The sequence below is a fragment of the Chinchilla lanigera genome, unplaced genomic scaffold, assembly GCF_000276665.1.
Source record: "Chinchilla lanigera isolate Chin_1 unplaced genomic scaffold, ChiLan1.0 scaffold00057, whole genome shotgun sequence".
Taxonomy (NCBI): domain Eukaryota; kingdom Metazoa; phylum Chordata; class Mammalia; order Rodentia; family Chinchillidae; genus Chinchilla; species Chinchilla lanigera.
In genome coordinates, this window is record NW_004955458.1 from 331,296 (window position 1) to 351,487 (window position 20,192).

The following is a 20,192-nucleotide window of genomic DNA, read 5'->3' on the forward strand; positions in this document are numbered from 1 at the left end:
GCGGGCAGTGCCCAGGGCGAGCGCCAGGGGGCGCGGGGGCACCAGGGGTCGAGGCGCGCGGTGGGACCGGCAGGTCCTCCTGCTGAGCCCGGCCCAGGGCGGGCCGCAGCGAGCTGGGGGCAGTTGGAGGCCGGGAAGGTGACCAGGGGGCGGGGCACGGCCGTGGTGCCACTGGCTGGGGCCGCCCCTCCTTCCCGCGTCCCGGGCGCGCACCCAGTCGCGCTCGGCTGCACTGCCTCCCGCGACTGCGCCGCCACCCCTAGGCCAGGCGCGGATCGCACGTTGTAGACGCGGCCGCTGCGGCTGGCAGCGGTGCTCAGGCCCTGGCCCCGCAGTGTGTGCGGGCGAGCGTATTCCTCTACTCCTTCGTGTCCTGGGACACTGAGGCCGAAACCAAGCACCAATGAGTCTGATCTTCCCAGCCCACACACCAGTCCCTCTGCTGCTTTACCCTCAAATCCCGGACCCCTCCGGGCACACTCGCACGCCCCGCCCTCTTTCCCTGTCTCCTTCCCTGGGCCTCACCCCTCCTCCGTGGCCACGCTCCCAAACTCCCATCCAGCCACAGTTATTTCCAGGAAGGGGGGGTGTGGGCTGAAGGGTTTCTGCAGACAAACCCACGGGCTTGGGCTTCCCAGAAAGAGGGGGCCCAGCTGGGGGAAAGGCTGACAGGCTTCGCAATGTTCCTAGCCCTAGCCGGCTGAATGTGTCCAAGGGCGTCTGGTGATGCCTTTCCAGCCATCTGCAAGTGAGCTGCGTTTCCTTACAGGGTCTGAGGGATCCTTTCCCAGCCTCCCCTGAGGTGCTGCAGAGGGCGAGAAGGGACTCAAAGCCACAGGGATGGACGCATCACCGACTTAGCTGTCCCACCCCCACCCCCCGCCCCGCAGTCGCTGCCTGGCACCTCCTTGCTGGGCCTGGAAGGGCAGGGTCTGAGACCAGTGCAGGCTGTCTGGGGACCTCTCCAGGGGCCAGGACTTTCGGCTCCTCTGGAGATAGCAGGAATAGGAAGCAGCATGCTAGACAGGTCCTGCTCAAGGCTGTGCCAGAAGAGTGGGGGAGGAAGTGGGGACACCCTCACCCACCCAGCGCAGTGCTCCATCTCTCCCCAGCAGGCCTGGGTGCTGGACCAGGCCAGGCCCAGTTGCCCACCTGACCAGGGGCCTGGAGTGCCCTGGAGCACAGCCGGGTGAGGGGGGTGGGTGTGGGGGGGTCATTCCCAGAGCCAGCGCCCTCTCTAGTTACAGGCTGGAGGCTTGAACCTTGCCACACGGGTGCCACCTCCTGGCCACGGTTCCCTGGGCACAGACTTCCCGGCCTAGAGAAGTGGAGCTTCGGAGGAGAAACTGCAGTCTAGGCCCAGTCCAGGAAGGTCCCCAGAAGTGTCTGAACAGGGATCCCACACCGGGGCTCAGCCCAGGAAATGCAGGATTAGACCAGTCCTCCATGGGGATGGAGGGAGGTGAAGGAACCCGTGGGAGAAGCCAGATCTGGGGGAGCTGCCTGAGACTGGGACATTCAGTAAATACCATGCAAGTGAAGGGGCCCATCTGCACATTCTCTCAAGTGACAGCTTCAGCCATCCCAAAAGGCTGCTGTCCAGGGAGGGCTGAGAACCCCCCAGGTCACTAACCTGTATGGGTTAGGAGGATTACTGCCTCCTTTCCAAGGCCCCCTCCACCTCTTCCCCTTGACTCCTGGGACAGGAAGTTGGCCATGTTCCCAGGAGGGAGGCAGGAGGCCCTGGAGGGGGTAGGCTGCATGTTGGGAGGAAGCCTGCTGTCCAGCGCGCAGGGCCCTGAGGAAGGCCAGGAGAGCCATGAAGGTAGACTCAGGCTTGCGGGGTGCTCAGCACCAGGGTCTGGGATGCAGGGCTAGGGGTCTGTGACGTGTGACTGAAGCAAAGCCCAGAAATGGGAGTAAGGACCATGGAGCGGAGCAGGTGGGGAACCTCAGGAGCAGGGTCTCCACTTCTCTTGGGCTGCAGAAGAGTGGATCCCTCTTGCGGGCAGGGTAGTCTTCTGGCTGGAACTGGGCCTTGCAGGTGCATGGGGGTGAGAGCAGGCAGTGTATCCTCTTTTTCCTACTTCACAACCAGCAGAGTTGAGGCAGGAAGCTGCCTCTCAGTCCCATGTTCCCGATCCTCAGGACACTGGCTTCTGGAGCGCTCTAGGCAGTGGTTCCCAGCTCCACTCCCTCCCTATGGGAAGTCCCCGGGGAGCCTGAGAGTTCAAGCTCAGGCTGGCTGGGACACAGTGTTCCCCACTGGCCCTTGAGCCCTGCCCTGAGACCTGATTTCCCACCCTGCCCCCAGAGGGGCTGATCTCTGGACCAAGGATCCCCGCAGATCCCTGGGTAGGGTGGATTACCAGGTATAGGGCAGCTCCAAGACAGTGTTGGGAAGCGAAAGATCCGGGGCTGACACTCCCAGCAGGGTAGATCCTGGGAATCTGATCTCCTGGCCTCCCCCACATCCTCTCCCCCCCCACTTCCTGGAGCTACGACCTGCCCCCTTCCCGCCTGCACTTCCCTCCACTTCCAGGGCCAGGCTCCTTCTCACAGCAGCCAGACAGCCTGCCCTCCACCCAGGGGAAGCGGCTGCCTCCCACCAGGCAGCTTCCAGGAAGCCCCAGGCCAGGCCCCAGCATTGTTCAGGCCCCACAGCCGGCACCCCAACCAGCCAGACACCATGAAGTCCAGCAGCCCCGTGGAGAGGCTGCTCAGAGCCCTGGGGCGGAGGGACAGCAGCCGGGCCACCAGCAGGGTAGGAGTGTCTGGTGACTGGGCAAAGATGCGGGGTGGAGGTGCGGGCAGTGGGGGAGGGAGGGGCCAGATTGAGGCCAGACCCTCTTCCCAGTTCCAGCTTCCTCGGCCCACTCCCCTTGCCCCACAGCCCCTGCTCCCCTAGTCCCTGGGTGGCAGGGCTGCAGGGTGAACAGATGTTTGGGTTGGACCAGATCCTTCTATCTGTTTCGGTTTCTCTGTTCCTTTCCTGGCTGCAGCTCGGGCCAGCCCTGGGGGTCCTGGTCCCCAAAACCTGAGCCAGGGACTATCCCGGAGCCAAAGAGCAGAGCTAAGAGATCAGGCCCCTTCCCTAGCCGGGGAATCTTGTGGGGGGAAATGGCGTGGGAGGGTGGCAACAGCAGGTAGGAGCCCAGGTTCTACAGAGTGCTTTAAACTGGCGCTTGGCTTCCCACAGCACATGCTGTGATCACCAAGCGCACCAAGATATCCTAGTGGGTCCTACAGCCTGGCCCAGCCCAGAAAAGTTCCAAGGACAGAGTCTAGAGGGGCTCCTGGGTCCCTGTCACTCCCTTTCCAGCCTTACCCAAAAGCAGCTCAGGACAGCATGAGCTAGTACTCCTGAAGGTCTGGGCAGCGGAGCTGGGCAGCAGGAGAAAAATGGGAAGAGAGTGGTATCAAGGCAGTGTCCCCACCAGGATGGGAGGCAGAACCTGAGATGAGTCCACGAGGGAACCTGCAGCGGGAGGGGACTGAGCCAGGTCTGGGCGGTGCCAGGAATCCCAGCCTCTTGCTTCACTGTGCCTCTGGCTGGGTAGGGGCCACGCAGGGCATCTGTCCACCCTCCTCACGAATACCACTTGAGAAGTGACTGGGAACTACATCCAGGGGCTCAAAGCAGCTCAGCATCTCCTCCGAATGTCATTCCTTTCTCTCCTGCACTGCACTCCCCCACCACACACACACACATACACACACAACTGCTGCCTGCCGCCTCAATGCACAAAGAGTAAACATGTTGTTCTGACCATGGGGGAGGGGGCATGTCAGCTGCCTAGAGTGTGGGGACAGCAGGAGCCAGGGAGCCAGGACTGCCTGAGGCCACTCCTGGCTGGGGCTGGCTGGGCTCAGTCTGGCGTTGTGTGGCTGACACCGCATGTGTCTGGACCCCTACTCATGCTACACACGGCCCTCCATCTGGGGAAGGCAAGATGACGGTGTCAGAGCGAAGCGCACTCCCGCCCTGTGACAAGGGCGTCACACAGCAGGGCCACGTGAGGACCCTGAGCAATCCCTTGGGGAGGAGCTGACCCAGCAAAGGTGACGCAAGGGTCACATTCCGGGCACTGTTGAGGACAGGCCCCATGACTGCCCTGATATGGCTGTGGCCAAGTGTGTCCTCCGAGTCTGGGAGCTGGAAGGGAAGAGAGGAAAGAGCCGTGCAGAGACAAGGCCAGGCCACTGCCCAGGCCTGAACATGGGCCCACTGGGAACTCATGCCTTTGCCTGTCTGTCCCTCCACCCACAGCCCAGGAAAGCCGAGCCACACAGCTTCCGGGAGAAGGTCTTCCGGAAGAAAGCTCCAGTGTGCGCGGTGTGTAAGGTGACCATCGATGGGACAGGCGTCTCATGCAGAGGTGAGGCCCTCTGCCCTGTGGCTGCGAGACCCTCTGCCCAGCACCACTATGCTGCACGCCTCCTGGGGCCAACCCACATGACGGAAACTCTAGTGTGCGCTGATCCTGCAGGGACTCCAGGGCAGCCAAGAGACAACCCTGCCTCCCCGTGGCACACCAAGTGCCCCCCAGGAGACCCAGGACTCTACCGCTTCCCATCCCGACCTGTGACCGGGGAGCTTCCCTTTTGCTTCCCCTCGCTGCTGCGGGTCCTAGAGGATGACCCCGGGCTGCCCTCCCCAGCCTGGGCAGTAGTACCCACTGCTACACTCGCCCCTCACCACCACCCCCACCCCCGCTCATCTACCCCTCGCCACCCAACGTAGCTGAAGCGGGGTCTGCTTCTAGGGCCTGCGAGATGGGAGAGCGCCCCTTCCACTGCCCCCATGCCCTGCTAACCTCTCTCCTCCCCATCTCCCCTCTAGTTTGCAAGGTGGCTACGCACAGAAAATGTGAAGCAAAGGTAGGTATATGGTGCTTCTATGTGATCTGTGAGTGCTGGAGTCCCTTCTACCTCCCCAAATAGGCTTCCCCAGCCACACTGGCATCGGCCCTCCAGGCCTCCCTACTCATCACGGGGCTCCCCCTCCTAGGTGGCAAGGGATGCTGCGCTGGGCCCTTTAAGAACCACCCTACTCCACCCCTGGAGGGCTGGCCCGGGCGGGTGGACAGTGAGACGCAGCACGTTTGTCTTGGTGCTGTGCCCAGGCTGCAGCTGGCCCGAGAACGGGGGGGGGGGGGGGGGGGGGGGGGGGAGGGGGGGGGGGGGGGGGGGGGGGGGGGGGGGGGGGGGGGGGGGGGGGGGGGGGGGGGGAAGAGGAGGAGAATAGGGAGGAGGAAGGGTGGGGTGGGCGGGGAGGGAGCAGGATTTCAGAGACTGGGCAGCCGGATGGGCTGTGCCTTCCCTCTGGGGAAGGGTCCTCAGGATGCCCGGGAAGGTCTTGTCCTGGGCCCTCCCACCATCCCAGGTAGATGGCACCCTCGGCCCACTGGGGACCTGAGACAGCCTCATCTCTGAGGAAGCTGGCTGGTGCTCCTCCTGCAGTGTGCACGTGGTGGTGGTGGTGGTGGTGGTGGGGTCCCCAGGTCCTTGGAGCTGACTTCGGGGAGCTGTGTGCCCAGGGGCGGGGTCTCCCGGTGAAAGAGGCCAGTGTCCGCCCCTGGCCATGGCCTGCCTGTATGGCTCTATATATAACTCCTGTCCTGAGGCTGGATGAATGGGGGTCTGTGTGGGCAGGGGGCCGAGAGCCAAGAGCAACAAGTGGGGGACCGAGGGGTGGGGGACTGGGAGGCCGGAGGGAAGGCTCCCTTAAATAGAGGAACCTCAGCGTGAGCCTGCGCCCATCGCTGGCAGCCCCTCCACCTTCTTGCTGAAACTGGAGCCCAGGAAAGCCCACTTCACAGGAGCTCAGCCCCTTCTCCATCCCCTTCCAGGTGACTTCGTCCTGTCAGGCCTTGCCCCCCGCGGAGCTGGTGAGTGTGCTGGATGGGTAGGAAAGGCAGGGGACCCTGAGTGGGTGTCCAGAGGTCTGTAACCTCATAGAGGGCCACCGTGTGCTGTGCGTAGCGGTCATCCTGGCCAGAAAGAAAAAATAGCTGAGCCCTCCGCTGTTCTTGTTCCCTTGGGCCTGCTCAGGGGAGCCCTCTCTCTCTTCTCCCAGGTGGTGGAGGACCTGCCCTCCCCTCAGCCCGCACCCCACCCCGCTAACCACTCCCCTTTCCCCTCCCATCTCTTTCTAGCGGCGAAACACGGCCCCAGTAAGGCGCATAGAGCACCTGGTAAGGTGATGCTGGGGAGGGGGACAGGTGGCTGTGGGATGAGGGACTTAGTTTTCCTGAGGACAGAATTACTGTGTATGGAACTCTGGACGAGGAGCCTAAAATGGGGGGCACCCAATGGAAGTCACGATCTGTCACCCACCAGGGATCCACCAAGTCCCTGAACCACTCAAAGCAGCGCAGCACTCTGCCCAGGTAAGTGCGGCGGGGGTGGCCCTACGTGACCCCTTCCGCCAGCCCCGCACCTCTGTCCAGGGCAGTGCCCCCTCCAAAGCTCCCGGGACAGCCCCCGCCCAGAGTGGTACCGTCCCTCGCACGCACCCACCCTCGGGGCTCAGTGGCCGAACCCCCGTGTGAGATACCCTGCCCCTGCATCCCTTACGGTCGCTTCGCCTCTCTCCAGGAGCTTCAGCCTGGACCCGCTCATGGAGCGGCGCTGGGACTTGGACCTCACCTATGTGACGGAGCGCATCTTGGCCGCAGCCTTCCCAGCTCGGCCCGACGAGCAGCGACACCGGGGCCACCTGCGAGAGCTGGCCCACGTGCTTCAATCCAAGCACCGTGACAAGTACCTGGTGAGGGGCGGGGCCGGCCAGAGTCAGCCAATCAGAGGGCTGGGAGGTCCACAGATGGGCGAGGCTACTCGCTGACGTCAGTCCAGAAGGCGAGACAGACGAGGCGGGGCCGGGGCCAGAGCTCCGCCGGGAGCCGAGAAGAAGAGGGCGGATCCTGGGCCTCAGCCTTCCCTGCCTCCTTATTTTGAAGGACTCTTAGTGAAGGTCCACCTCCGTGCGCCTCAGTGTCTGAGGTCACTCTCATCTAAAGCCCCTCCTCTTCGTTTCAGCTCTTCAACCTTTCAGAGAAAAGACATGACCTGACCCGCCTCAACCCCAAGGTAGGGGGAAATGGCCTGCCCAGCCACAAAACCAAACCACCAAAAGGAGCCCGAGAGGACCCCAGCCCCCTTGTTATTAATAGCAGCAGCTGGCATCCATTTCACTGTTAAGCACTCCTCCACATGACTCCGAAATCACTTGAGACCCCCCAAAACGTGAGCAGCAGCCCACTGTATGTGTAAAGAAAGTGAGGGCACCACGGGATAAATAGACCAAAAACAAAAGAAAACGATTTTTGAACAGAAAGTGCTGGGACTCTTGAGGACAGCTAGCAGGCCCCTGACCTTGCCCCAGAGCCCTGCCTCTTGTCCCTTTTGCACCCCCACCCATCTCTCTGTTCTGCCCCTCTCGTTGCGCCCTGTGTCCGCAGGTCCAGGACTTTGGCTGGCCTGAGCTGCATGCCCCACCTCTGGACAAACTGTGCTCCATCTGCAAAGCCATGGAGACGTGGCTCAGCGCTGACGCGCAGCATGTGGTCGTACTGTACTGCAAGGTGGGCTGGGGCCTCGGGTCACGGCTAGGGCCCCCTCAGCCTGGGGCCCCACAGCCCCTCCATCCCTGTCTCTCTGTCTCTCAGGGGAGCAAGGGCAAGCTTGGGGTCATCGTCTCCGCCTATATGCACTACAGCAAGATCTCTGCAGGGTAAGGCCTGTCACCTGAGCACCACTTTCCCAGTGGCTGTCCTGAGCTCCTATAGGAGGCTGCCTATGTGTTCAGAGCACCCCACTGTAAACTTGATGCCTCGCCTCCTTTTACGGCTTGTACTTCCCGAGTCTCCAACAGGTGACTTGTGTTAGTTTCTTAGGGATGCCATAATAGAGTACCACATACTGGGTGGCTTAAAGTAACAGAATCCCTGATTCTGAGACCAGAAATCCAGGCATCAAGGTGTCGGCAGACCCTTGCTCTCTATGACTGCGTAGAACACTTCCTTGCCTCTAGCTTCTGGTAGGGGCAGCAACCTTGGTTCTCCTCAGCTTACAGCTATCTCACTCCAGCCTCTGCCTCTGTTGTCACGTGGTGTCTCTGTGTGTCTTCTCTTCTATTCTGTGCTTGATCTTAGCCAAAAGGCCAAGGAGCGATGCCTCTTCTCTTCTTGTAAGGACCAATCGAATTGGATTAAGGGTCCACTCTACTCCTGCATGATCTCATCTTAACTAATTACATCTGCAAGACCCTATTTCCACATAAGGTCACATTCCGAGGTATATATCTTTGGGCGGGGAGACACAATTTGACCCATAACCTAGTTTCACTGCCCCATTTTTCAGATGAGAAAAGTAAAGTCTAGGGAACAATTGCCTGAAGCCCAACAACTAGTCAAGTGACTATTCTATGGTGTTTCTAATTCTCCGTCACCGCTCTGGACCTCCTCCTTCCCTGTGACTTTGGGATGGGTAGCCAGGACAAAATTATCCATAAACCCCCAACCTGGTCCCACACTCTCCAGGGCAGACCAGGCACTGGCTACTCTCACCATGCGAAAATTCTGTGAGGACAAGGTGGCCACAGAACTGCAGCCCTCTCAGAGCCGGTAAGTAGCCTGACCAGGTAGAGGATGTGTTCTCTCGTTCCTGCAGCACACCTTAACTGGGCAGTTCCTGTGTGCCAGGTACTGTCCTCAGTGCTGAGAAGTCAGAGCAAACCAGGTCCCTGCTGTCACGGAGCTGATATGTTAGCAGCATAGAAGCCAAGCCTGGGAAGCAGCAGATTGTTCTGGATAAAGATAAATTCTGTGGGGCTGGGGATTTAGCTCAGTGGCACAGCGCCTGCCTGGCAAGCATGAGGTCGTGAGTTTGATTCCCGGTACCGGAAAAAAACGAAAAAAAAAAAAAAAATTCTTTGAAGCCAAGCCTGGTGCAGTGGCTCATGCCTGTAATCCCCGCTATGAGGGAGACTCAGGCAGGAGGATTACATGTTTGAGTCTGGCCTGGGCAATTTAGTGAGACTGTGTCTCAAAATTAAAAAATAAAAAGGGCTAGGGATGTAGCTCAGTGGTGGAGTGCTCACCTAGCATATACAAGGTCCTTGGCTCAATCCCTGGTACCTAAAAAGAGAGAGAAAGAAAAGAGAAGGAAAAAAAAGAAGAAAACCTAGGCCTTGTGAGAAAGAGACTTGTGAGCTAGGCAGGGCTTGCCAGTGTAACTCAAAGCAGAGATCGCAGAGATCTAGCCTCCCAAGCAGAGGGAATGGCAAGTATAAAAAAAAGCTTTGCAGCAGCAAGAGAGATTGAGTAGATGCAAGGAAGAACTTCCCAGGGAGCTGGAAGGCAGGAAGAGCTAAGAAGGCTTGTGTGGAGGGTGCGGGTGGTTGAGGTGATACAAGGAGCCCTCTAGAGGAAGGCGCTTACTTCTCCTGGATCCTCTCCCACCAGGTACATCAGCTATTTCAGCGGGCTGCTGTCTGGCTCCATCCGGATGAACAGCAGCCCTCTTTTCCTACACTACGTGCTGGTACCCATGCTGCCAGCCTTTGAACCCAGCACAGGTGAGTCCACCTGAGTGGGAAGGCCACCCCCGTTCCCTCCATTCAGCGCCCATCATGCACTTTCTCTGACTCTGTCCCTCCAGGGTTCCAGCCCTTCCTCAAAATATACCAGTCCATGCAGCTCGTCTACACATCTGGAGTCTAGTGAGTCCTCTGCCCGCAAGCTCCTGACCCTCCATGGCTGGGGCCTCCTTGCTGTGCTCCCTGGATGTCTATTTTTCTGGCCGTCTCAGGCCTGGGCTACCCAGACCTGGCTCCAGCCACTATACCTGAAAATTAATACCACCACCATAGAACCCATTTTAGAGATGGGCAGGCTGAGGCTCAGCTGACTATCTTTCCCACATGTTCACTCTGATCTCCCAGCTCCCTTGCGACTGCATAGCCACCTCTGTACTCACCCAGTGCCTCTGACTTAGTTCTCTCTGCCCCATAGTCACATCTCAGGCCCTGGTCCCCAGCAGATTTGCATCAACCTGGAACCAGCCCTCCTCCTCAAAGGCGATGTTATGGTGAGAGGGTCCGAGCAGCAAGGAGAGCCTAGGAAGGGGTCGGGGGTGGGGGTGTCCTGATGGCTGTGTAGTCACCTGGCAGACTGGAGGGGCAAAGGGAAACCCCCCAGATGGAGTGGTCACCTTGAGGTTGAGGCAGGGAAGAAGCTTGGCCAGGCAGTGTCCAGGGCAGAGGCACAGAAGAACAATGTGGACATGAAGGCCTGACTGTCCACCTCCACCCTCCCCCAGGTAACCTGTTACCACAAGGGTAGCCGGGGGACAGACCGGACTCTCGTGTTCCGAGTTCAGTTCCACACATGCACCATCCATGGACCACGGCTCACCTTCCCCAAGGACCAGCTGGACGAGGCCTGGGCGGGTGAGTCAGGGCAGTGGTACGGAGCTGGAGCCCTGTGAGGCCGGCCAGGCGGCAGCAGGCCGAAAAGGGGGGTGGGGCGGGGCCTGACTTCTCACTGTCCCTGCCCACAGATGAGAGATTCCCCTTCCAGGCCTCTGTGGAGTTTGTCTTCTCCTCCAGCCCCGAGAAGATCAAAGGTAAGAGTGGGGACTTGGCTGGGGGGCTGACGGCTGTATGTCCCAGTGTCTCAACCCCCGGGTGGGCCTTATAGGAAACACCCCACGGAATGACCCTTCGGTCTCTGTGGACTACAACACCGCGGAGCCTGCTGTACGCTGGGACTCCTACGAGAACTTCAACCAACACCACGAGGACAGCGTGGACAGTATGTGGGGTGGCCCCGGGGCAGGTGGGAATGTGGGGCCATGGCAGGGAGTGGGGAGCACACGCCTTCCTCCCCAGAAAGACTTCCCTCTTGAGACAGCAGGGAGCACCCACTGGAACCTCCAGGGTGGGTGTCCCTGCTCATTAACTCTGCCCCCTCTCCTACTCAGGCTCCTTGACCCACACGCGGGGACCCCTGGATGGCAGCCCTTATGCCCAGGTGCAGCGCGCCCCCCGTCAGACTCCACCAGCTCCCTCGCCAGAGCCACCGCCGCCCCCCATGCTCTCTGTCAGCAGCGACTCTGGTCACTCATCCACACTGACCACAGAGCCCACTGCTGAGTCCCCTGGCCGGCCACCCCCGACGGCTGCGGAGCGGCTGGAGCTGGATCGCCTCCTGGGAGGCTGTGGAGTGGCCAGTGGGAGCCGGGGAGCGGGGCGAGAGACAGCCATCCTAGACGACGAAGAGCAGCCCTGTGTGGGTGGAGGCCCCCACCTCGGAATGTACCCAGCCCATAGGCCTGCTCTCAGCCGACACTGCTCCTGCCGCCAGGCCTACCGGGAACCCTGCGGGGTCCCCAATGGAGGCTACTACCGGCCAGAAGGAACCCTGGAGAGGCGGCGGCTGCCCTACGGGAGCTGTGAAGGTCCCCCCCAGGGCTACTCTGAGTCCTCTGTGGAGAAGAGGCGCCTCTGCAGATCGCTGTCTGAGGGGCCGTACCCCTACCCACCTGAGCTGGCAAAGCCGGCCAATGGGGACTTCAGCTGCCGTGCCCCAGGCTACCGGGAGGTGGTGATCCTGGAGGACCCTGGGGTGTCTGCCTTATGCTCTTGCCCAGCCTGTGAGGAGAAGCTGGCACTACCCACAGCAGCCCTTTATGGACTGCGGCTGGAGAGGGAGGCTGGAGAGGGCTGGGCCGGTGAGGCTGGTAAGCCTCTCCTGCACCCAGTGCGGCCTGGGCACACACTGCCTCTCCTCGTGCCAGCCTATGGGCATCACCATGCCCCAATGCCTGACTACAGCTGCCTGAAGCCACCCAAGGCAGCCGAAGAAGCTCATGAAGGCTGCTCCTATGCCTTGTGCCCTGAAGGCAGGTATGGGCATCCAGGGTACCCTGCCCTGATGACGTATGGCTATGGAGGAGCAGTTCCCAGTTACTGCCCAGCATATGGCCGAGTACCTCACAGATGTGGATCTCCAGGTGAGGGCAGAGGGCATCCTAGCCCTGGTGCCCACTCACCACGGGCTGGCTCCATTTCCCCGGGCAGCCCACCCTACCCACAACCCAGGAAGCTGAGCTACGAGGTCCCCGTGGAGGAGAGAGGGGACAAATACCCACTAGCTTCAGCAGGACCTCTGGCATCTACAGGTGAGGGTCACTGAGATGGACATGCCTAGGGCAGAGGCGGGGTCTGGAAGATCCGGGGAAGCTGAGAAAGAAGGTACAGGGTGTGAAATACTTGGTCAGATACACAAGAGCCGCTTCCCGCTTACCGCCCCTCCTTTCCTTCAGAGTCGCCTGAGCCACTGTCCTGGAGGGAGGGCCCCAGTGGGCACAGCACACTGCCTCGGTCCCCCCGAGATGCACAGTGCAGCGCCCCTTCAGAGCTGTCCGGTCCTTCCACGCCCCTGCACACCAGCAGCCCAGTCCAGGGCAAGGAGAGGTACACAGAGGGGCTGGGCTAAGCTGCCGCTTTTCTGTCCGAGCAGGCAGTGCTGGGGTAGGAGCTTCAAGCAGGGCTCCGCTGACTATCTGTCCTTCCACCCTACAGCACCCGGCAACAGGACAGCAGGCCCCCCACCTTGGCACCCACTCAGAGACTGAGTCCCAGCGAGGCCTTGCCCCCTGTTTCCCAGGGAGGCCCTGAGAAGGCTCCTGAGCAGCCAGCAAGAAGCGGGCCAGAGCCTCGGGGCCCAAGCCCCTTCTCCTTAACCTCTTCTCCCAGCTCACCCAACAACTGGCCCCAGGAAAGGAGCCCAGGCGGCCACTCAGATAGTGCCAGTCCTCGGGGTCCTGTGCCCACCACGCTGCCTGGCCTTCGCCATGCCCCCTGGCAGGGACCTCGAGGCCCCCCAGACAGCCCAGATGGGTCCCCCCTCACCCCTGTGCCTACACAGATGCCCTGGCTCGTGGCCAGCCCAGAGCCACCTCAGAGCTCACCCACACCTGCCTTTCCCCTGGCCACGTCCTATGAGACCAACGGCCCCACTCAGCCTCCACTTCCTGAAAAACGCCACCTCCCTGGGCATGGGCAACAGCCAGGATCCTGGGGCCTAGAGCAGGCATCACCACCAGCTAGAGGCACCAGTCACCATGTCACCTTTGCACCTCTGCTTCCAGATAACGCTACCCAACCCCCAGGTATGAGGGCCTTGAGGGTGGGGCAACCACGAGCAGACCCATTCTCTGAGAGGGGAACTTGGGACTGGGGAATTCTGGGACCTGAACTCACTCCTTACTGTCCTAGAGCCCCCTGCTCAAGAGAGCCAAAGCAATGTCAAGTTCGTCCAGGATACGTCCAAATTTTGGTACAAGCCACACCTGTCCCGTGACCAAGGTAAGAAGCTGGCTTGCTCCCACCCTGCCCCAACTTCCAGGGCTTCTGTCTTGGCTTGTAAATCCAACCCTAGTTGAAGTCCTTGGCTCCTCCTGTCTCAGCTTGTTTACCTTGGCCAAACCTCTCACCAGCAGGTGATTCTGGGCTTTGGGCCCAAGGAGGTTGGACTCAACATTGTCATAGCTCCTGTGAACTCCCTAAAGTTCTGTCCCTGGCCAGGTGTGGCAGTACACGCCTGTAATCCCAGCATTCAGGAGTTTCAGGCAGGAGGGTCACAAGTTTGAGGCCAGCCTGGACTATGCAGTATGACTCTGTCTCAAAGCAATCAATCCATGAACCAATCGATGATAAGCTTCTATCCCCAGACTCTTCCCACACTTACAGCAGCCAGAGAGGCCTAGAAACTGCATGCAGCTCAGCCAGCCATGGTACACACTTCTCCTCCCTCTGACCCCTACCCACTACCCTACAGCCATTGCCCTGCTGAAGGACAAGGACCCGGGAGCCTTCCTGATCAGGGACAGTCATTCATTTCAAGGAGCTTATGGGCTGGCCCTCAAGGTGGCTACACCTCCACCCAGCGCCCAGCCCTGGAAAGGTACAGGACGCCTAAGACCAAGGGAGGCTGGAGGAGGTGGGAAGAAGTTGCAGAGGCCAGATAGTGGGGGTGGGGGCACACATCTGTGGAGAGGCAGAAAAAGACCTACTCCTCAGGAGAGTCCCATTAACAGAGAAGCTGAGGACTGGGATCTGGTAAAGCCTCACTCTCCTCTCCCCTCACGTCAGGGGACCCCTCGGAACAGCTGGTCCGCCATTTCCTCATTGAGACTGGGCCCAAAGGCGTGAAGATCAAGGGCTGTCCCAGCGAGCCCTACTTTGGTGAGAAGCCTGAGCCTGGGGCAGGTTCCACCAGGCTGGCTGTGGGAGAAGCCAAGGGAGCTGAGGAGGGTGGAAGGGAATGCTGGAGGCAGTGATGACTTTTCTTACCTCCTCTCCCACAGGCAGCCTGTCCGCCTTGGTCTCTCAGCACTCCATCTCCCCGATCTCCCTGCCCTGCTGCCTGTGCATTCCCAGTAAAGGTGGGTAACCTGTGTTCCTCACCTCTCCCCGTCCCTCTAGCCAAGAATCCAGAGCGCCCAGCTCCCAACTCTCCCTTGACAGCGGGAGTGCTCTAGCTCCTAGGCAATGCTCCTCCCGCTTCTCACTTTCCCCATGGGCCTTCATTTCCCCCAGACCCTCTGGAAGAGGCCCCGGAGGCTTCAGTGCCCAGCAACATGAGCACAGCGGCAGACCTCCTGCGTCAAGGCGCAGGTAGTGACACCCGTGAGATTTCTGCGCATTCTGACATCGCTGGCTGGGGAAAGTGCGAGAGCTGATGGGGGTGGGAGGCAACCAAGCAGCTGGGAGCCCACGGGGTTTTGACTGACCGCTGACCGCTTCCTGGCCCTCTAGCCTGCAGTGTGCTATACCTGACCTCAGTGGAGACAGAGTCACTGACAGGCCCCCAAGCCGTGGCCAAGGCCAGCTCTGCAGCTCTGAGCTGCAGCCCTCGCCCAACACCAGCTGTGGTCCACTTCAAGGTCTCAGCCCAGGGGATCACATTAACGGATAACCAAAGGAAGTGAGTCTGGGCGCCTGCCCCGCAAACTGGTGAGGGCCTCGGGGGTTTCTGAGTGTGAACGTTCTACCCTCCTGTTCCTCCCAGGCTCTTCTTCCGCCGCCATTACCCAGTGAGCAGCATCACCTTCTCTAGCACCGATCCTCAGGACCACAGGTGAGCCTCCCTCCACGCCTTCCCCAGCCCCGCATCCTGCCAGCCGGGCCCTGCTCCCTGAAATGAAGGCTCCCGGGGAGGGAGCTCCCTCCCCAGCCCTCCCTACCTCCTAGCAGCCAGGCCAAGCTGCACTCTCTCACAGCCCTCTTCTCTTGCAGATGGACCAACCCAGATGGCACCACCTCCAAGTAAGCCTCCCCTGTGAGCCCAGCCCCTCCCTCCCTCCCTCCCAGGCACGTGACACCTCCATCCTCCTCAGCCCCAGTGATCAGCCTTCCCATGGCCAGTCAGTCCCCTGTGAAAGGGTGCAAAGGCCCCACCCCACCTTGCCTTTGTTCCTCCAGGATCTTTGGTTTTGTGGCCAAGAAGCCAGGAAGCCCCTGGGAGAATGTGTGCCACCTCTTTGCGGAGCTTGACCCAGACCAACCTGCAGGCGCCATTGTCACCTTCATCACCAAAGTTCTACTGGGCCAGCGAAAATGAAGGAAGGCCACAAGCTCAGAGCCCACGTCAACACTGCACCCTTCCCAGCACCCCACAGCCCTCACTTCCCCTGGCCTGGACCAGGTGCCCCAGGAGCACCCTCCCCGAAGAGAGGGGAGTGGGCACCCTCCTGGACCACTGCTCTTCCCCACCCAGCCTGCTAAGCTAAGTGGACGAGCCCATGAGATGACCTGGCATGTGAGCAGACGGCAGAGACGGGCATGTGAAGGGCGCGGAGGCATAAGCCCTGAAGGGGGTCACGACAGCCCCACCTGCAGAACATCAGCCTGCAGGGGGACCAGGCCCTGCCAGCTCCACCCAGCTGCAGGTCCCAGCATGGTGGTATGGGGGCGGGGGGAGCAAGTCATGCCCTGCTCTACCTCCCTTCTAAGCAGAGATCAGAGTGGGAACACAAGGATAGGGGAAAAAAAGAGAGTCTATTTTTGTCTAATAAAGAATTTCTACAAACTTTCGTTGGAGTTGAGACCTTACCCACAGGAAGGTCAAAGCCTCCTCTGCCCAGGAGCACACCTAAGCTTGCTGGGAGCACCCCAGCCCATGGAACATGTATCATCCATCCCTGCCCTAAGTGTCCACATCTGCCCTGGAGCAAGCCCCCTTCAGCTGCCCCCCACCCTCTGGCCCTGGAAAGGACTCCCGTTCTGGCCATACTGATAAATATGGAAACTCTGTCTTTATTGGCTGTATAAACATCTCTCATCTGTACATACATTTCATACATCATAGTGCAGGGCCTGAAGGGATGGCCACAGGGGCCCCAGGAGCACCACAGTGCACCCACTTTCCCCGTGGCTCTACCCACTCTGTGCAAACCGAAGCCAATGGCTCCTGCTTCTGCTTACCCAGCAGAAGTCACTGTTACGGGGTGGGCTCAGGGGTCAAGGGGTACAAGGAGATGGGAGTCTACGTAAGTGCTAGCGTCAAACACTGAAGCAAACAGGCAACTGGCACAAGCAGCAAGCTGGAGCGTGGGGTAGGCAGAGATGGGGCAGGAAAAGAGCGAGGGGCCACGCCCCCTCCGGGCTGGCTCACCACAGCAGGAGACATGCCCCAGAGCCTCAGATCACTCTAGGGAGTTAAGAGATAACAGTGCCATGGCTGGGCAGGGAGAGGAGCAAAGGCCCCGGGCCCATGCCACTTCACAGTCACAGCCTTCCCTGCTGCACACAACCCGGGCAGCCACCAGTATGTGTCCAGGTGGGGGAGCCAGAGTCTCAGGCTCTCTGGGATGATGACCCCTGAATGGGTCGGGTAGGGGGAAGCCAGCTCTCAAGAGAGAGAAGAGACCCTAAAGGACTGGGGCAGCAGCCAGTAAAAGAGAGAGAGGGCCCAAGGGTGGCCCCCTAGCCCAGCCAGGGGGAGGACAGCAGCAACTGGTTCACACAATGAGGACGGGACAGAGTTCATGGGAAATACTGTGGTAAGTAGGGGACATGGATGACTCTCCTCTACCCTCTGCAAAGCTCATGCCCAAATAGCAGCTGGGGGGCAGGGGGCTCACTCCTCTCCACTTGCCTGGGGCCAGTGAAGGGCATCCAGGTGCCCATGGGCCAAAGCAAAGAAGACCCCCCTTATATCAACACCATTCTTTGGGTCCATTCCTATCCAGCCAGGGACTCAGGCCCAAAACTGATGATAAAGGTGGCACCAGGTCAGAAAGGTAGAGCTTGATAGGGCCTGGGCTGGTAAGGGCAGAGTGACCACACACCCCCAGGACCCACTGGGCAAGCAGTCCTGGAGGAAGTGAGGAACTGGGCACCTGGCCTTGCAGAGGGAGAAGGGGCAGCTGTGGAGGGGAAGCTCCTAGCCACTCAAGGGATGCAGGTCTACTTTGACTTTCTCCCCGCAGCTCAGCATTCCAATGGTGGGGAAGAAGCCTCCAGAAGGTACAACAGCATCCTTCTTCCCAATGATCTTGCCGTTCCGGGTGAAAAAAACCTGGAGGTGGAGGCAGAACAATGGAGCAGACGCTCACTTCCTCTGAGGATGCTGGAGTCATAGAGGCCCAAAGCCCCTCACCTTCAGCCCTCAGCATGGGCTTGAGAAGAGACTTAGGGTGATATGGGAAGCGACCACGAGAGGGCGTCTTGAGCCTGGGAAACAGCCTCCTGCCAGCGCTTGCCCTGGCCTACGCTGGCGCAGAGCCCTGCTCCCACTGTCTGCCAGCTCCTGCGCCCCCAGAAACCCTAGGCCAAGCCTCGTCATCTGCTTACTCACCACCACCTTCTTGCCCTCATGCTCCTGTTCTATCTCTTCCCCATCTTCTTCCTCTTCCTCTTCCTCCTCTTCCTCTTCCCCTTCCTGGTGCAGGTACATAACGTTCCGGACGTTCCGGACAGCCCGGGCCGTCGGGGATAGGATCACTGTGTCACAACTGTCATCACTGTCCCCTAGAAAACCAGAAACCGGAGTTCCTGTGGTGTCCCCCACTCTGCCCCTGAGCAGCCTAGCTGCTCCCAGACCCCACTCACCCTCACTGTCCAGAATATAGTCCCGGGGGAACATGATTCCGCAGCCCATAATGTCCCCTTTGTAACAGCGTGGCCCAAAGGGGTCCCCTACACCACTGCCGTGAAAGATCTTCCCGTCATCTGTTGGAGGAAGGGGAGAGGATACACTTGAGGACAGAGAGCTGACAGTGTACCCTGAGTGGGGAGACCGATGTGGGAAGGGGTACCAATTCAAAAAGAAGGACACAATATCCATCAGCCCAAGGGAAAACTGGCCAGAAGAAAGGACAGGCAGGGGGAGTGCACAAGGGAGGGGAGGGGTGGTACCAGGAGCCAAGGCTCAGGCCTCTTCTCAAGAAAGCCCCAAAGGAAATCAAGCAGACCAAAAAAAGAAAATGAAGAATCTGCAAATCTGCAGGAAGGGCGCACAGGGAGCCAACTCAGAGGCCTGGAATGTCCAGTTTGGACCAGTTCTCCCACCCCGTCTTGCTTCCTTGGCTTTCAAGGCTGGGAGGAAAACAAAGATGAGGCGAAAGCACAAGTAGCCTGGGAAGGGGAAAGAGGCCATTTATTAGGCCCGGCGTGGTAGTGCATGAATGTGACCCAAACATCCAGGAGGCAAGTTCAAGGTCAACCTGGGCTACATAGCAAGACCCTGTCTCAAAAAAAAAAAAAAGAGGCCATTTATGAGGGGCCAGGAAAATGGTCTCTGTGTCTCTTCCTTCCCCTACAACTCACGTTCCTGGGGCAGCCACCTACTCACCTGCATGATAAGCCACAGACCCTCTGCTCCAGCCAGGGTGCCTGTTCTTGGGATAGTCCTGTGCCAAGAAGAAAAAAGAAAATCTACCGGACCACATATAATAACGAGGACAGGCCAGCTGTGGTGGTGCACTGCAGTCCTGGCCCTTGGGAGCTGGGGCTGAGACAGGAGGATCACAATCAAGGCCAGGCTACAAAGCAAGTTCAAGGTTGGCCTGGACTACACAGTGAGACGCTGTCTAAAAAAACAAAACAAAACAAAAAAGACAAAACGGGGCATAGTGGTGCACACCTGTAATCCCAGCACTTGGGAACCTGAAGCATGAAGATGGCAAGTTTAAGGCTAGCCTGGGCATTTTAGTGAGATCCTGTCTTAAAATTAAAAAGTAAAAGGTCTGGGGATGCAGCTCTATGGTAGAGCACCCCTGGGTTTGATCCTTAGTAACACACACACACAAAAACACACACAGAGGTTGGCATCTGAATCTGTGATCTTTTTTTTTGTCTTTTTAAGGGTCTTACTGTGCAAGTTCAGGCTGGTCTTGAGCTCACTTTGTGGCCCAGGCTGGTCTCGAACTCACAATGATCCTCCTGCTTCAGCCTCCCGAGTGCTGGGATTACAGGCATGCGCCACTACACCTGGCTTTGTACAGCCATTGTCTGTCTCAGCCTCAGAGCCTCCACACTGCTGTGTGTCCCCACTCCAAGGTTCCCAGAAGCTTCCCAGCCCACTGCCTACAGCCCCAGAGCTGAGCAGCTCCTCAGCTAAAAAAACCAGCACTCGTCCCCACCTTTCGGGCCAGGCCCAAGGCAATGTAGCACTTCTCTCCAGGGTCCACAATCTCCACCTCGAAGTAGTGGCTGCGGGTGCTCAGCGGGTGCCGGGCCTGGGCCAGCCCCACATCCACGATGCTCTTGCCCTTGCCCAAGTACTCCAGCAGCTGTGGGGGAAGAGCCAGGCGGGATGAGGAGCAGGCTACCACCACCCTGGAAACCTGCTCCCAAAGCAGTCTAGGCACCCTGGCCAAAAGGGAAAGGATTCTAGAGGCACAATATGGCCTCAAAGTCCTAGGCAGGCATGAAAGAACAGGGATGCAGTGTGTAGTGGATCAGTAACTGGTGGTCAACTTATAACTCCCAGCTGAACTGAGTAAGTGTGGCGCTGGGCGTGGGAGGCCCACCTGAGGACTGTTGCCAACAGCATAAAGACAGACCTAGAGAAGAAGAAGGCTGTTGGGAGCTGAGAGAGGCTGTGGGGAGCTGAAAGAGGCTGTGGGGAGCTGTTGGTTATTTTGGAGGAGCTCATCATGCTGGCTTTCCTGATGAA

At 59.5% G+C, this 20,192-nt stretch overlaps 2 protein-coding genes across 6 annotated transcripts in view; one reads left to right on the top strand and one right to left on the bottom strand.

Annotated features, from left to right (window-relative positions):
• The first annotated feature begins 1,808 nt into the window (after positions 1 to 1,808).
• Tns2 (tensin 2) lies at positions 1,809 to 16,104 on the top strand. Of its 4 annotated transcripts, none has more exons than XM_005397135.2 (29): positions 1,809 to 1,825; positions 4,271 to 4,379; positions 4,844 to 4,881; positions 5,853 to 5,891; positions 6,159 to 6,197; positions 6,343 to 6,392; positions 6,601 to 6,772; positions 7,042 to 7,092; positions 7,464 to 7,586; positions 7,671 to 7,735; positions 8,544 to 8,627; positions 9,468 to 9,580; positions 9,664 to 9,724; positions 10,017 to 10,092; positions 10,324 to 10,453; positions 10,564 to 10,629; positions 10,704 to 10,817; positions 10,987 to 12,186; positions 12,331 to 12,481; positions 12,590 to 13,179; positions 13,286 to 13,375; positions 13,848 to 13,973; positions 14,162 to 14,254; positions 14,377 to 14,454; positions 14,609 to 14,686; positions 14,828 to 14,996; positions 15,081 to 15,149; positions 15,308 to 15,337; positions 15,494 to 16,104. In XM_005397135.2, exons 1-29 carry the CDS (start codon positions 1,820 to 1,822, stop codon positions 15,630 to 15,632), a joined length of 4,149 nt encoding a protein of 1,382 aa, XP_005397192.1. In that variant the 5' UTR covers positions 1,809 to 1,819; the 3' UTR covers positions 15,633 to 16,104. The 4 variants fall into 4 exon arrangements, with proteins under 4 accessions (XP_005397192.1, XP_005397191.1, XP_013376327.1 ...); XM_005397134.2 differs by lacking the exon at positions 1,809 to 1,825 and adding an exon at positions 2,528 to 2,764; XM_013520873.1 differs by lacking the exon at positions 1,809 to 1,825 and having other exon boundaries at positions 4,107 to 4,379.
• A 200-nt stretch (positions 16,105 to 16,304) lies between these two features.
• Spryd3 (SPRY domain containing 3) overlaps positions 16,305 to 20,192 on the bottom strand; it is a 19,665-nt gene continuing 15,777 nt past the window's right edge. Inside the window, exons 6-10 of one of the 2 annotated variants that reach the window (XM_013520874.1) lie at positions 19,657 to 19,806; positions 18,867 to 18,924; positions 18,125 to 18,244; positions 17,869 to 18,043; positions 16,305 to 17,590 (exon numbers count right to left, since the gene is read on the bottom strand). In XM_013520874.1, the coding sequence (XP_013376328.1) occupies positions 17,230 to 17,590; positions 17,869 to 18,043; positions 18,125 to 18,244; positions 18,867 to 18,924; positions 19,657 to 19,806 (864 nt within the window). In that variant the 3' untranslated portion in view covers positions 16,305 to 17,229. Of the gene's footprint in view, positions 17,592 to 17,868; positions 18,044 to 18,124; positions 18,245 to 18,866; positions 18,925 to 19,656; positions 19,807 to 20,192 lie in introns of both variants that reach the window. The other variant, XM_005397141.2, reaches the window with a different exon arrangement.